The sequence below is a fragment of the Ovis canadensis genome, chromosome 7, assembly GCF_042477335.2.
Source record: "Ovis canadensis isolate MfBH-ARS-UI-01 breed Bighorn chromosome 7, ARS-UI_OviCan_v2, whole genome shotgun sequence".
NCBI classification, from domain to species: Eukaryota; Metazoa; Chordata; class Mammalia; order Artiodactyla; family Bovidae; genus Ovis; species Ovis canadensis.
In genome coordinates, this window is record NC_091251.1 from 38195648 (window position 1) to 38212534 (window position 16887).

At 35.3% G+C, this 16887-nt stretch overlaps 2 protein-coding genes across 2 annotated transcripts; both read left to right on the top strand.

The window, feature by feature from the left end:
• The first annotated feature begins 3926 nt into the window (after positions 1-3926).
• On the top strand, positions 3927-4838 carry LOC138444135 (olfactory receptor 4K15-like). The gene has a single exon (XM_069597464.1). The coding sequence runs from the start codon at positions 3927-3929 to the stop codon at positions 4836-4838; it is 912 nt and encodes a 303-aa protein (XP_069453565.1).
• A 10410-nt stretch (positions 4839-15248) lies between these two features.
• Positions 15249-16184, top strand: LOC138444136 (olfactory receptor 4F21-like). Its single transcript, XM_069597465.1, has one exon. It carries the CDS (start codon positions 15249-15251, stop codon positions 16182-16184), a length of 936 nt encoding a protein of 311 aa, XP_069453566.1.
• The last annotated feature ends 703 nt before the right edge of the window (positions 16185-16887 follow it).

Below are 16887 nucleotides of genomic sequence, written 5' to 3' on the forward strand. Positions count from 1 at the left end.
TGCTGCGATGAACATTGGGGTACATGTGTCTCTTTCAATTCTGGTTTCCTCGGTGTGTATGCCCAGCAGTGGGATTGCTGGGTCATAAGGTAGTTCTATTTGCAATTTTTTAAGGAATCTCCACACTGTTTTCCATAGTGGCTGTACTAGTTTGCATTCCCACCAACAGTGTAAGAGGGTTCCCTTTTCTCCACACCCTCTCCAGCATTTATTGCTTGCAGATTTTTGGATCGCAGACATTCTGACTGGTGTGAAGTGGTACCTCATTGTGGTTTTGATTTGCATTTCTCTAATAATAAGCGATGTTGAGCATCTTCTCATGTGTTTGTTAGCCATCTGTACATCTTCTTTGGAGAAACGTCTATTTAGTTCTTTGGCCCATTTTTTGATTGGGTCAGTTATTTTTCTGGAATTGAGTTGCATAATTTGCTTGTATATTTTTGAGATTAGTTGTTTGTCAGTTGTTTCATTTGCTATTATTTTCTCACATTCAGAAGGCTATCTTTTCACCTTGCTTATAGTTTCCTTTGTTGTGCAGAAGCTTTTAATTTTAATTAGATCCCATTTGTTTATTTTTGCTTTTATTTCCAGAATTCTGGGAGGTGGATCATAGAGGATCCTGCTGTGATTTATGTCTGAGAGTGTTTTGCCTATGTTCTCCTCTAGGAGTTTTATAGTTTCTGGTCTTACGTTTAGATCTTTAATCCATTTTGAGTGTATTTTTGTGTGCGGTGTTAGAAAGTGATCTAGTTTCATTCTTTTACATGTGGTTGACCAGTTTTCCCAGCACCACTTTTTAAAGAGATTGTCTTTACTCCATTGTATATTCTTGCCTCCTTTGTCAAAGATAAGGTGTCCATAGGTGTGTGGATTTATCTCTGGGCTTTCTATTTTGTTCCATTGATCTATATGTCTGTCTTTGTGCCAGTACCATACTGTCTTGATGACTGTGGCTTTGTAGTAGAGCCTGAAGTCAGGCAAGTTGATTCCTCCAGTTCCATTCTTCTTTCTCAAGATTGCTTTGGCTATTCGAGGTTTTTTGTATTTCCATACAAATCTTGAAATTATTTGTTCTAGTTCTGTGAAAAATATGGCTGGTAGCTTGATAAGGATTGCACTGAATTTGTAAATTGCTTTGGGTAGTATACTCATTTTCACTATATTGATTCTTCCGATCCATGAACATGGTCTATTTCTCCATCTATTAGTGTCCTCTTTGATTTCTTTCATCAGTGGTTTATAGTTTTCTATATATAGGTCTTTAGTTTCTTTAGGTAGATATATTCCTAAGTATTTTATTCTTTTCGTTGCAATGGTGAATGGAATTGTTTCCTTAATGTCTTTTTCTACTTTCTCATTATTAGTGTATAGGAATGCAAGGGATTTCTGTGTGTTGATTTTATATCCTGCAACTTTACTATATTCATTGATGAGCTCTAGTAATTTTCTGGTGGAGTCTTTAGGGTTTTCTATGTAGAGGATCATGTCATCTGCAAACAGTGAGAGTTTTACTTTTTCTTTTCCAATTTGGATTCCTTTTATTTCTTTTTCTGCTCTGATTGCTGTGGCCAAAACTTCCAGAACTATGTTGAATAGTAGCAGTGAAAGTGGGCACCCTTGTCTTGTTCCTGACTTTAGGGGAAATGCTTTCAATATTTCACCATTGAGGATAATGTTTGCTGTGGGTTTGTCATATATAGCTTTTATTATGTTGAGGTATGTTCCTTCTATTCCTGCTTTCTGGAGAGTTTTTATCATAAATGGATGTTGAATTTTGTCAAAGGCCCTCTGTGCATCTATTGAGATAATCATATGGCTTTTATTTTTCAATTTGTTAATGTGGTGAATTACATTGATTGATTTGTGGATATTGAAGAATCCCTGCATCCCTGGGATAATGCCCACTTGGTCATGGTGTATGATCTTTTTAATGTGTTGTTAGATTCTGATTGCTAGAATTTTATTGAGTGTTTTTGCATCTATGTTCATCAGTGATATTGGCCTGTAGTTTTCCTTTTTTGTAGTATCTTTGTCAGGTTTTGGTATTAGGGTGATGGTGGCCTCATAGAATGAGTTTGGAATTTACCTTTCTCTGCAATTTTCAGGAAGAGTTTGAGTAGAATAGGTGTTAGCTCTTCTTGAAATTTTTGGTAGAATTCAGCTGTGAAGCCGTCTGGACCTGGGCATTTGTTTGCTGGAAGATTTCTGATTACAGTTTCAATTTCCGTGCTTGTGATGGGTCTGTTAAGATTTTCTATTTCTTCCTGATTGAGTTTTGGAATATTGTACTTTTCTAAGAATTTGTCCATTTCTTCCACGTTGTCCATTTTATTGGCATATAATTGCTGATAGTAGTCTCTTATGATCCTTTGTATTTCTGTGTCTGTTGTGATCTCTCCATTTTCATTTCTAATTTTATTGATTTGATTTTTCTCTCTTTGCTTCTTGATGAGTCTGGCTAATGGTTTGTCAATTTTATTTATCCTTTCAAAGAACCAGCTTTTGGCTTTGTTGATTTTTGCTATGGTCTCTTTTGTTTCTTTTGCATTTGTTTCTGCCCTAATTTTTAAGATTTCTTTCCTTCTACTAACTCTGGGGTTCTCCAATTCTTCCTTTTCTAGTTGCTTTAGGTGTAGAGTTAGGTTATTTGAGAGTCCCTTGGACTGCAAGGAGATCCAACCAGTTCATCCTAAAGGTGATCAGTCCTGGGTGTTCACTGGAAGGACTGATGTTGAAGCTGAAACTCCAATACTTGGGCCACCTGATTCGAAGAGCTAACTCATTTGAAAAGACCTTGATACTGGGAAAGATTGAAGGTGGGAGGAAAAGGGGATGACAGAAGATGAGATGGTTGGATGGCATCACCGACTCAATGGACAGGAGTTTGAGTAAACTCTGGGAGTTGGTGATGGAGAGGGAGGCCTGGCATACTGCAGTCCATGGGGTTGCAAAGAGTCGGACACGACTAAGAGACTGAACTGACTGACCGAAGGAAGGAAGGAAAGAAGATCTTGCTGTTTGGCTTACATAATACAGAAAAACTCATATACGTATATTTTGACAGAGACCAATTTATATAAGTGAACACTTTGGTACAAGTGATATTAAAATGTATGTGTTGTCTTCTAAGGGGAGTCAGGAGTAAACATAGCTTTCAGTATTTTATTATTTAGGCTACTCTCAAAGAAGAAATTTGCTTCAAGTGAGGGCCAAGGAGTAGTCAATATATGCTAATAATTGGAGTTACTCAGGCTCAGAAATATATAATTTTATGAATATATCCTATCATGGGGAGATTCAAAATGTGTGGAAATAAATATTAGCACTAGAAAAGTGCAACCAGCATCTGGGGTTTCTTTGTAACATGAACCTCTTCTCTCAAGCAACTTGATAAACTATTCTTTCTCACAGTTTTAAGACTGGTTCAATTCAGTCTGTTCATACACATCTACTTAGAAATAGTTTTGTTTCTGAGAAGCAAGTTTTGTGTGAGAAATGTAGTATTAGATTACTACCCTGAACAGAGCCTAAAAAAATAAAGAACTTCCAAATATATATTACACATTCATTTTCCCTGCAAAAAAATGCAGGTTAAAGTCTTGGAAAAACTGTTTATGAAATACATAGTAATGTGCCATACTGGCACTTGTATCCGAATATTAATTTTGCATAACCATAAGGACTATACCTTTGACAGGTAAAGTTTTTGACCTGCCCTTCTACATTTAATTAGCTCTGGAGCTAGGTGATTGTGACCACCATAAATTCGAAAAACTTTATTTTCATTTTGGAATTTAGTACACTGTTAAGGTTTCAATTTTCACGTGAGTGCACTTTATCTGCTTTCTAGCACCCAAACATAAATTCTGCTTTCCATTCTAGATGTTCTTAGTTCAGCTCTTCTGGTCACATTAGAAATGCGCTAAATGGAAGGAGCAAATCAGTCTGTGGTATCTGAGTTCATTTTTCATGGACTCTGTGATTCAAAGGAGCTCCAGAAATTCCTCTTACTGCCATTTTCTGCACTCTACCTGATGACCGTCCTGGGAAACCTTTTCATTGTGTTTTTAATCATCACTGACTCTCATCTCCATTCTCCAATGTACTTCCTCTTAGCCAATCTCTCATTTGTTGACTTCTGCCTTTCCTCAGTGACCACTCCTAAACTGGTCACAGACTTCCTAAACGATAATAAAACCATTTCCTTTGAGGGTTGCATGAGCCAAATCCTCTGTGTGCATGTATTTGCAGGAGGTGAGATGGTACTGCTTGTGTCAATGGCCTATGACCGTTATGTAGCCATCTGCAAGCCACTCCATTACTCCAGCATCATGAACAGACAGAAGTGCATCTGGCTAGTATTGACATCATGGATCATTGGCTTTGTCCACGCCACAAGTCAACTAGCTATGATTTTAGATCTTCCCTTCTGTGGACCCAGAATAGTGGACAGCTTTTTCTGTGATATTCCCGAAGTGATTAAACTAGCCTGCATGGATACTCATACTCTGAGACTGTTGATAAATGCTGACAGTGCAGTCTTGGCTACAACTTGCTTCATTCTCTTGCTGATCTCTTACACCTACATCCTGGTGACTGTCCGTCTTAGCTCCAAGCATGGGGCATCAAAGGCACTCTCTACCTGTACTTCCCACATCACAGTGGTGGTGCTGTTCTTTGGACCCTGCATCTTCATCTATCTGTGGCCACCTAGCATCACTTGGGTGGACAAGTTTCTTGCTGTATTTTACACAGTAATCACACCTCTCTTGAATCCAGCCATTTATACACTGAGAAATAAAGAGATTAAGAATGCCATAAAGAGACTGATAAGTTAGTATATGGATTCAAGGTGTAATTTTTAGATCTTTCATATAGTCAGCAATTCCACTGTGTGCTCCCCAATTTAGACATATTTTGACCTGTTAACTGAACTGAAAATATGTTCATATCTATAAGCTATAAGCAGTCTCAGATATATGATTTCTATTTATTCCATTAAGAATACAAATTCAAATTTCTAGTACTTATATTCTTATCACTTGAAGAGAATAAAAATTTGCCTATATATTCTTTTGTATATGATACAAAATTACTAGATGGTAATAATGATGATAACAAGAACTATAAAAAATAAATCTGCTGCTGCTGCTGCTAAGTCGCTTCAGTTGTGTCCGACTCTGTGCAACCCCATAGATGGCAGCCCACCAGGCTCCCCCTTCCCTGGGATTCTCCAGGCAACGACACTGGGTTGCCATTTCCTTCTCCAATCATGAAAGTGAAAAGTGAAAGTGAAGTCACTCAGTCATGTCCAACTCTTAGCGACCCCATGGACTGCACCCTACCAGACTCCTCTGCCCATGGGATTTTCCAGGCAAGAGTATTGGAGTTGGTTGCCATTGCCTTCTCTGAAAAAATTAATCTACTATTTATTAAATACTACCTATATTCCCAAGACTATGCTAAGCATTTTACCTAACTTATGTATACTTAATAAATCAGTTTGGTTTAATTATCATTATTCTCATTTCTAGAAATATTTGATTTACTCCTCCTAAATCTAAATCAGCTTATAAAGGTTAAGGAAGATATTTGAGTGGTCTGTCTCTACTTGGAAAACAAAATATAAATAAATCAAGCTACAATACTTGTATTGCACAATATAATCCCTGTAATTCAAGTTTTCAAGTGTCAAATGTTGATTTAAAAATGAAGTTCCCTTGAAAATTTTTTCTTAAATACACAAACAAATGGATTTTCACTGGATTGAAAAATTATCTTTTCTTATATTAATAAATTATTTTATTTACTTATTTTAACTTATATTGAAGAAATATTAAGAATTTGTTGCTTCAAAGCAAAAGAAATTCAGAGTGATGAGGTCAAAGTGAACCATCAACAAAAAACAATAATATTTTACAGAAATCAGAATACCTCCTATAAGTGAATAAAAAAGGTAAACATCCCAAAAGGGCAGAAAATGGGCAAAAGACATGAACGGGTATTTATTTCACTGAAAACTGTCTCATAAGTAATCTGGAATATGTAACAAGATCATGATGAAATGGTATTTTATATCTGTGAAACAGGTTTATAAAAAGGACATCAAACAACAGCAGTTATTGTTGAGAATGTGTATTCATGGAAATTTTTTGCCTTGTGTGTGGGTGTAAATTGATTTAACCTCTCTGAAAAACAATTTATATTGTTTTGTAAAGCTAAACATGTGAATAAACTATATATCAATGACTGTCTCCTAACTTTTCCCAGTGGTCAAGTGCCTATTCTTCCTATTACTAACAGAACACCTCTCAAATTATAGCTGGATACATGACCACCCAGCTACAGAGATTTCCTAATGTCCATAGATAGTTGTGGCTACATGACTAAATTCTGGCAACAGGATATGAGAAATGATGTGTGTGCCTTCAAGCTATCACTTAAAAGATATTGATATTAGCTCAGGATTCTTTCCTCTGTCCCAGTGGCTGGGATTAAGAAACACCTGGAACAGTTGCCTTGGAGTCAATAATGGAAGCCACAAGTTGAGCAAAGCCAATGCTCCAACCAGGAAAAGGATGTACTCCAGAAGAATACTTGAATGCTGTGGGTAATGTCCTATTTAGCATTGTACCATTGTTCAAATATGCATTGTTCATCCTGAGTTATTTATTTTGTCTGCTACACTTTAAATCTTGTATAATGCAAAGTTAAGGGAAAAATAAAGGAAAACCTTTCTCTTTGGCATTAAAAAAAAAATACAACTGCTCATTCATTCACTGCAGATTTCAGAAAGTCCTTGTAGTTCTGGGCTGTATACCTAATCGGTTTCGATTTCTAGGGAAGGGTTCACCTGATACCCCCTCAAAAAGTACATATGTACCTAGACACATATATCATATTCAAATAGTAAAATATATACAGAAGGAAAAGCCATGCAGTTTGGTGTTACTGTAAGTAGGAATGTACTAGCTATGTTTCCATCTTGTAAACTTTTAAAATGAGTTGGCCTGTGTAGTAGTGCATGTTTCATAACCCTGGATGATATTTGTCATTGGTTGAATAAAATTATATTAACAAATCTTTACAGTATATTCATTGTTACTTTATTCCTGTGAACAGAAGAAAAAAGGATTTATTGGGTCAGATCCCTATATTAACAACAATAAACTTAATCCTGACATCAATCTTTATCTCTGTGCCAATAATCAAAGCACCCATGATGACAATACAACTGACCTAAGAAAGATTACAAATAATTATAGTTATTAATTTTCTAAATATAAGAAAATACATTTTAGAAGAAGTGCATACTATATCAAGAGATAATTGAAAAATTTACATTAGTCCAAACCAGATGATCATGGAAACTTCATCTGTCTACAGACACATATTGGATCTTATAATGGCTGCCTGGATACTTCTTAAATAAAATTATCTTAGTTGTGCTCATTGATATAAATTTTTAATTTTAGAGGCCACCATTGATTCATAAGTGATTTGAAGCCTGCATGCAACTTCCTTTCATATCTCTCTATGAAAGAATATAATAACACTGCATCCTGATTGAGTCCTCTCTAGATTATATAATTAGTTCTAGCAGACTTACAAAATGAGGTCCTACCCTCCATCTAGTTACAAAGCATATAAATTTCATTTAATTCATGATCAATTTAATATAATTTGATTCTAAGTTATCCATATTTCACAAAAAAATAAAAATAGAAATTTAAATATTTTTGAATTTAATAGAAAAAATTATACAATACCTACATAAGAACATATGGAATGCAGCTATAAGATGCTTGCAGAGACTTTATATATCTGCACATATTTTTTTTTAATTTTTTAAAATTTTTATTTTTACTTTATTTTACTTTACAATACTGTATTGGTTTTGCCATACATTGACATGAATCCACCATGGGTGTACATGCGTTCCCAAACGTGAACCCCCCTCCCACCTCCCTCCCCATAACATCCCTCTGGGTCATCACCGTGCACCAGCCCCAAGCATGCTGTGTCCTGCGTCGGACATAGACTGGCGATTCGATTCTTACATGATAGTATACATGTTACAATGCCATTCTCCCAAATCATCCCACCCTCTCCCTCTCCCTCTGAGTCCAAAAGTCCATTATACACATCTGTGTCTTTTTTGCTGTCTTGGATACAGGGTCATCATTGCCATCTTTCCAAATTCCATATATATGAGTTAGTATACTGTATTGGTGTTTTTCTTTCTGGCTTACTTCACTCTGTATAATCGGCTCCAGTTTCATCCATCTCATCAGAACTGATTCAAATGAATTCTTTTTAACGGCTGAGTAATACTCCATTGTGTATATGTACCACAGCTTTCTTATCCATTCATCTGCTGATGGACATCTAGGTTGTTTCCATGTCCTGGCTATTAAAAACAGTCAGCACATATTTTTTAAAAATATTAATGAAAGATGTGTAGATGCATCAATGGTACAAGTATCCATGTCAACAAAAGTAAACTATGAATAGTAGAAGGGAAAAATAATAATAAGCATTAATAAACTTTTAAAATATTAAAAATCAACAGATCAACAAAAGCAATATTGGTTATTCAAAGAGGCCAAAGACCAATCAAGAAAAAGGGAAAAGGCACCCATAAAAAATACAAAAATAGAAAATGGGCACATCATTACAGCAAAAATGTTGCAAGTGGATATTATGCAAAATTTTTAAATTTACACAAAATAAGAAAGTTCCTCAGAGAAGCTAGCTACTAAAGCAGAAATATCTTGATGGTCCTGTACTACTAAAAAAAATGAACCCGCAATTAAAACATTTACTGTCTTATTTGTTATAGTCTCTCAACTGTGCTTCCTATTCATGGGACTCTGCAAACCACATTTCTGTTTTTCCCATCTGTCTCTATTTTGTGCTCTGAAGACAGAGCATGCTAGAGGAAGATGGCAAGACTATAAAGGAGAAAAGACTCTTTCCTCTGCTTTTCTGGGTTTTCCCTCTGCTTGCTGTGACTATGTGAAGTAAACTTACTCTTCATAGATAATTTTTTGTTTAAAAGTTACATATCCTTTCTATAGGCCTCTCAAGTATAGAATAGTCTTGTTGTTCAGTTTCTAAGTTGTGTCCAACTCTTTGTGACCCCATGGACTGCAGCAAGCCAGACATCCCTGGCTTTCACTATCACCCATGGTTTGCTCAAACTCACCCATTGAGTCAGTGATGGGTTTCGACCATCTCATCCTCTGTCACTCCCCTCACCTAGTGCCCCTCAATATTTCCCAGCAACAGGGTCTTTTCAAATGAGTTGGGTCTTTTCAAATGAGTCGGGTCTTTGCATAAAATGGTCAAAATATTGGAGCTTCAGCTTCAGTATCAGTCCTTCCAAGGGGTGTTTTCCTTTAGGATTGACTGGTTTGATCTCCTTGCTGTCCAAAGGATTCTCAGGTCTTCTCCAACACCACAGTTCAAAAGCATCAATTCTTTGGCTCTCAGCCTTCTTTATGGTCCAACTCTCCCATCTGTACATGACTACTGGAAAAACCGTAGCTTTGACTAAACAAACCTTTGTTAGCAAAGAGATGTCTCTGCTCTTTAACACACTGTCTAGGTTTGACATAGATTTTCTTCCAAGGAGCAAGCATCTTTTAATTTCATAGCTGCACTCACTATATACAGTGATTGTGGAGCCAAAAAAATAAAATCTGTCAGTCTTTCCACTTTTTCCCTATCTATTTGCCATGAAGTGATGTGATCAGATGCCAAAATCTTTGTTTTTTGAATGTTGAGCTTTAAGCCAGGTTTATCACGCTCCTCTTTTACCTTCATCAAGAGGCTCTTCAGTTCCTCTTCACTTTCTGCATGTCTGAAGTTGATATTTCTCCTGGCAATCTTGATTCCCGCTTGTGCTTCATCCAGCCCAGCATTTCACATGATGTACTCTGCATATAAGTTGAATAAGCAGGGTGACAATATATAGCCTTTACACACTCCTTTCCCAATTTTGAACCAGGCCGTTGTTTCATGCCTAGTTCTAACAGTTGCTTCTTGACCTGCATACAAGTTTCTCAGGAGGCAGGTAAGATGGTCTGATATTCCCATCTCTTAAAAAATTTCCACAGTTTACTGTGATCCACACAGTCAAAGGCTTTAGTGTAGTCAATGAAGCAGCAGTAGATGTTTTTCTGGAACTATCTTGCTTTTTGATGACCCAAAATATTAAAAATATTTTTTAATTTAATAATAATATCCATGTAAGAATATTCATGCTTCTAAACTAGTAGCCATATAAAACTGATCAATATTCCTGACTTTTGCCGTCAGTTTAAATAATAAATCATGTAATTACACATTCTTATTTTTTGCCTCACCTTTCCCTATAGTCCATACTCCTAAAATGAGGAGGAAAACAAATAGTCGATAGAGACTGTATTCTTAATTTTTAAACCCTGTACCTATTGCCTTCCCACTCTATAATTTTGCCTCACTGGGAACAGTAAATATTTATGGATTCAAGTTTGTAAAGAAAAGATCCTCAATTCACTTAGTTGTTTCTTCACTGCTTTCTTGTCTTGATTTTTCCTCTTCCACACAATTCACACTTCATACACTGTACTATATTATTACTCTGGTACAGTGTATGTTGGCAATTTGATCTCTGGTTATAATCTTATTGGAGAAGGAAATGGCAACTGACTCCAGTATTCTTGCCTAGAAAATTCCATGAACAGAGGAGCTTGGTAGGCTATAGTCCATGGGGTCACAAAGAGTCAGACACAACTGAGCAACTACACACTATAATCTTATTATTCTCAGACATTATATTCTCATCACTTTCTAATCCACTATTTGTCTAGCTCTATGAAAATTAGCCAATATACACATGACATAAAAAAACTTTGTTTGCCATTTTAGCCAAAACAGGACTAAAAACCTGGAGCTGATATCTCCAGAAAATAGATTCACCTTAAATAAATAGCTTCTCTTTCCTTTAGATGGGAACTGCATTATTTCTAGACAAAAAGGATCCCAAGCAGCAGCTCTACAGATAGAAATCAAAAGTGATCCTACAGTGAAGCCCTAGATAGGATGAGCTGTTATTAAGTGGTTTGTGAAGACTGTGAAAATACCAGTTACATGTTGCCTTCTACTAAAACAAATTTTGTCTCTAGAGTTCTACAGAATAATTTTAGGTATGAAAACTCCAAGTGAAATTTTTGAGTTTATATTCACACTATCTTCAAATTCCCATATTTTTCAAATACCAGCTCATTACTTCTCAAAATTCTAATTGGGATTAGTGATTAAAAGCATGCTATTGTATTTGGTCTTTAATATGATATCGATACTGAACAGATATAATCAATTATAATAATGGTATCAATAATTTAATGAACAGCTATAATCTCAAATTAGAAAAAAATATTGTCAGAACCACATAGTCACTACTTATAAGACCAATTGTTCAATCTCCCGATTACTCTGTTCTACATCTCCTGATACTTGGCCCTTGGGAAAAGCCAATGTTCATGACAGACCTAATTTCTATAAAAAGCCAATAATGGAAGAGATATTAGTCACTAATAACCATGGTAGGAACGGTTTAAATATTATATGTCTTTAACAATAATGATGAATATAAAAAGGAGTCAATCTACTTGTGTTTCTCAATCCTTTGAAGCTACTGAAAGAGAAATGTGAGCCTCTGCAGGTAGGGGAGAACTCTCTTAAATTCTTCAGCATCTGTCTCCACAATTATCACTTCCTTTTTGACTCGCCACAATTTATTTCTCTTTTTGTTGCCCTTCTCCTTTGTTAATTCACCTTATTTCCTTATGTGAATGACTTTCACTCATGTTGTTTTATATCGTATGGTCCTATTCTCATAGTTAATACTATTTTGTGCCATGAACATAAAATATCCTTCAAAGGTTTGTTTAAGTATAGCCATTTAATCCATTCTTTACTCAAACACTTAGTATTGTTCCAATCTGTTCCTATAAAAAGATGATAAGTAAACTAACATTAATACACATTGTTCATTTTATTTCCTTTCAAAATAATTCCAGTTGGACTTGGTGATACAGTTGAGATTTTTTGCATCTGTTACTCAATCGTCCTCTGGAATGATTGCACCTCTTCACATGCCCTTCAGCTGAGCATGAGAAGCATTGCTTCCTCCATCTCACAGCAATGGGGGTTGTTTCATTCTGTAGAGAATAAAATGTAAAACCGAATCTAATTTCTAAATCTGGATAGGACAAAGACCTCTTCCACCTTGCTTTAAAAACTAATTCAGAAATATTATATTAGAATTTTATAGTTTTACTATCAGATTTAAGGTTTTTAACTATCCCAAACTTACTTTGCTATAAATATGCAAGATGTATTATAAAATTTGAGGTTTCCAGTGTTGGGCTACATGTTTAACAACTATTGAATACTCTGAATGTGTTAAGTAACTCTTTACTTTTCTATATAATAGCAATGCCTTTTACCATATACTAAATTCCTTAATTTGTATCTAATTCTTAACTGTGCTTTGTTACATTTATGTTTTCAAATTTAGTCAAATTATTGAGGTTAATTAGCATATATTTATGATATATTTAAATATCTTTAGAAAACATTTCTTTTCTCCCCCAAGTGCCATTTTGCTATATTTTCAAAACCTGAGCTTTTAAATGAACTTTTGGATCACTTTTTAATGTTGTAAAATAACTCCACTGAACTTTTAATGAGCACTGTAATTATTTTACAGATTAGTTCAGTGACAATTTATATTTTTATAGCCTGAAGCTTTTAGCATGGTTTTCTCCATTAGCACGGTTTAATCTCCATTTTGTCTGTTTCAGATATCTCAGAAAAATTTGTTTTTTTCAATAGAATGCATACATAGTACATTTGTTTAATTTACAAATGAGATCTTTCTTATACTTCATAGGTTTTTGTTAAATTCAATATATCTGTTTAAACGATTTCACTAAAAAGTTTTTATCAGAAATCATTTTTGAGGTTTATTCAGTAATATTTTGATATATTCATACCCTAAATTTTCTATATAAATATCTTCTAAAATCAAATATTGCTCATCTCCTCTCAGATATTTTGTGATATGCTGTGGGATTTCAAGAATTTTCTCTTGATAGGCCAGAGTCTTTAAGTGGGAAAGCCCTTTGATTTTATGTGACTTTAGATAAACATCTGTAATCAGACTATAAATTAGTTGGATGCAGGGAAGCATGGATCAGAGAAATCATCAGACAAGGTAGGAAAATATGAAGTCTAGAACAACAACACAAAAAAACAATAAAAATGAAGAAAAGGGAAGTGAATTGAGAAATATTTGATGGTAAAAACTATACAACTAGAGATGGAAAGTGAAGTACAAACAAGAGTACCACACAGGTGTCTATAGTGGGGACCTGAGGGAGTAGTAATAATATTTATAAAGGCATTGGAGTGGATGTAATATGAGTTCAAATTTCCATGTGTTAACTTGAAGGTGCAGGTGGACTTCCGTTTGTATATGCTCCATAGAGCTTAAATAGACTACTCTGGAGACCAGTGGTAAAGCTACTGACGCTGATGTGACCATGTAGATACTAGAAGGCACAAGAATAAAGACCATTATGGGCTTTGATTAAGTGATTCAACATGCATTTTGGGTTCCTGATTCCTCCCTAACTTTTTGTTATTTCTTTTGTATATGGGCTTTCGAGTTGCATGATTGCTTCACTCTCAGGCATAAAATTAGCATCACGTGAAGGGAAAAAATGGGGTGGGAAAATCCTTTTCTTTTATTGTGAAAGATAGTTTTTATTGGTTTACATGTTGTTGAAAAGTTCCAGACTACATGCTCCTCTTTACAATAATCCATGGCCGAGGAAAATGTGATTACAATATCTGGTTTAGAAAAACCATATAACATGCTCTCAAGCTGGAATAGGGCTACTCTCTCCTAAAACTGAGAGATTGTAGTCCATTAACTGAAAAACTGAATTTTTATTGACAAAGAGTGAAAAGGTGAATAGCTTTAGTGAGGCAAGAATCAAGAGCAGAGGGTGGAGTCACAAAAGTCACATAATAAACAGTACTAAACCTCACAGGGAGATTAGGGTAAATAATCATTGAAAAGTGATTATTATATGATATGTTGAGAACACAGAGTTCCTTTCTATAAATAAGAAATCTGTGGGTACCAGTATTAGCTAATGAAGTGTGAGAATACGCTTGCCAATGAATAGTTGAGAAAAAAAGGAATAATAACAAGGGGACAAAAAATCCAGAGTTGTTTTTTTTTTTTTAACACAGTTCACTATACTAATAAATCAAGGAAAATATAAACTTGAAAGTTCATTGATGGATCCTTGGGAAATATCTAGGGTATACTTGAAGAGTCTGGCCTTTGAGAGCACAGTGCCAAGGTTTAGGGTATGCATTGCGGTACCTTTGAATCTAATCAAATAGTGCTTATCATATGGAATTTTATATAGGTAAAAAAAAGATCATGTGCTTATTACAGTGCCTTGCATGAAGGAATCAATAAATGTTATTAATAACAACTTTATTTTTTAAACACTTACTGGTGTTTATTCTATTATATCTAATATTTTATTTGAAATATAGGCTAGTGCAAGCACAATTATAGTAATGTATTGAATAGAACATTATGAATAATCTCAATCTGAGCCTCTTACTTCCCAGGTAAATCACACACACACACATACAAATAAAAACAAACAACAACCACATACTGGGTGAAGCAAGGTGAAATACAATTACATAAACAATTTTGGATGAAAGATCTCCATTTGACCAGTGAACAAGAAATTCAGATAAGTAGGACTACAAGTTAGTATGAGAGCATTAATATCAAGGTGACAGAAATGGCTAAGACTATTCAGCTGAGAGAATACCAAGGTCAGTAGTCAATGAAAATGTTTAGCAATTCTTGAGAGGTGAAACAAAATAATTATCTTAATAATGGGATAAGAAGGAATGCAACCATAATTATCCCCATCTGAAATATTCATTTTTCTCTCTTTATGTAAAAATTCTCCTGATGGTCAAAATATTTCTAGGTTTTTTTTTTTCTTTATCCAATTAAATTATTTCACACTCAGGAAAGTGGAACCCACAGGAAACACTAGCAAAAAAAAACTGGAAGTCTGCCTTTGTACTACTGACTGTGATTTTTCTTTCCCTATTCTCAGGTGATTTGAGAAAGAGCTCTTCTGCCCAAGTCAATGGATAGACCAAATGATTCTGTGGTTTCTGAGTTTGTGTTGTTAGGATTCTCTACTTCTTGGGAAATTGCACTTTTTCTCATGTTGATATTCTCCTTGCTCTATTTAGGAATCATCCTGGGAAATCTCTTCATTTTGTTTTTGGTAATTTTGGATTCTCACTTACATTCTCCTATGTACTTCTTATTAGCCAACCTGTCACTCATTGATGTTGGCCTTTCCTCTACCACAGTCCCCAAGATGATTACAGACCTTCCAAATAAATACAAGATAATCTCTTTCAAAAGTTGTATGACACAAATATGCTTCATTCATATTATGGGAGGAGTGGAGATGGTGTTACTCATAGCCATGGCATTTGACAGGTACACAGCAATCTGCAAGCCTCTTCACTACTCGAACATCATGAACCCTAAAATATGCATTTCATTTGTAATCACTGGCTGGGTAGCTGGGGTGATCCATGCTATGTCTCAATTTGCTTTCATTATAAACTTGCCCTTTTGTGGTCCTAACAAAGTAGACAGCTTTTATTGTGACTTTCCCAGGATCATAAAACTTGCATGCACAGATGGAGCCAAATTTGAGTTTATTGTTGCTGCCAACAGTGGTTTCATGACTATGGGTACCTTCTTTCTACTAATCCTCTCCTACATCTTCATTTTGGTCACTGTCTGGAAACGTTCTTCAGGAGACTTGTCCAAGGCATTTGTCACTTTGTCAGCTCATATCACTGTGGTGGTTCTTTTTTTCACTCCATGCATGTTTCTCTATGTATGGCCTTTCCCCACATCAACAGTTGATAAATACCTCTTCATTGTTGACTTTCTTATTACCCCTATCTTGAATCCTTCCATATATACATTAAGAAACAAAGACATAAAGGTAGCTATAAAAAGATTGAACAAAGAGGGACATTATGTCAGATTTTGCTGACTAGAGCTGTGTTAGGAACTCTAAAACTATCCATCTATCTGTCCCTTAGATATCTACACTAGGCATCTGATATTTAATATGGCCAGATATGGACATGGTGTCTACCCCACTGAACATATTCCTTCAGCTCTGTAGAGAATCAGCTCTTTGCCTTAACTACTACCGGAAAAGTGAATCCAACAACAAAAAAAAAAAGGTTATTTTAGTATACAGTATCACTCTTTACTAAACCATATTTATAATTTAAAATGTATCATCTTGATAATAGAAATAATATAATGGCATCTCTTCTGTTTCTCATAAGGTTTGAAAATAAGTGGCAGACTTGCTTTGCTGAATGTTAGGAATCATCACATAGAATATATGTAAAACTAGTAGCTCTACCTAGCTACTCTTTAGTGTTCCCTCAGAAGAAGACCTAAAGACAAAATTTGATTATGGGTGATTTACTTGAAGAATGAGATGGTTGGATGGCATCACCAACTCAATGGGCATGAGTTTGAGTAAACTCCGGGAGTTGGTGATGGACAGGGAGGCCTAGCGTGCTGCAGTCCACGGGGTCTCAAAGAGTCGGACACGACTGAGTGACTGAACTAAACTGATTTACTTGAAAGCTTATTTTTAGAAACATCATTATTTAGCAAAGTGAGACAAGTGAAGAATGTAAATGTAGCTGGCAGATAGTCTTACTGTAGCCCTCTGG

What these genes read in the sequence shown, in the direction of transcription:
- LOC138444136 (XM_069597465.1), top strand. Translation starts at nt 15,249, where the DNA reads ATGGATAGACCAAATGATTCTGTGGTTTCTGAGTTTGTGTTGTTAGGA.
- LOC138444135 (XM_069597464.1), top strand. Translation starts at nt 3,927, where the DNA reads ATGGAAGGAGCAAATCAGTCTGTGGTATCTGAGTTCATTTTTCATGGA.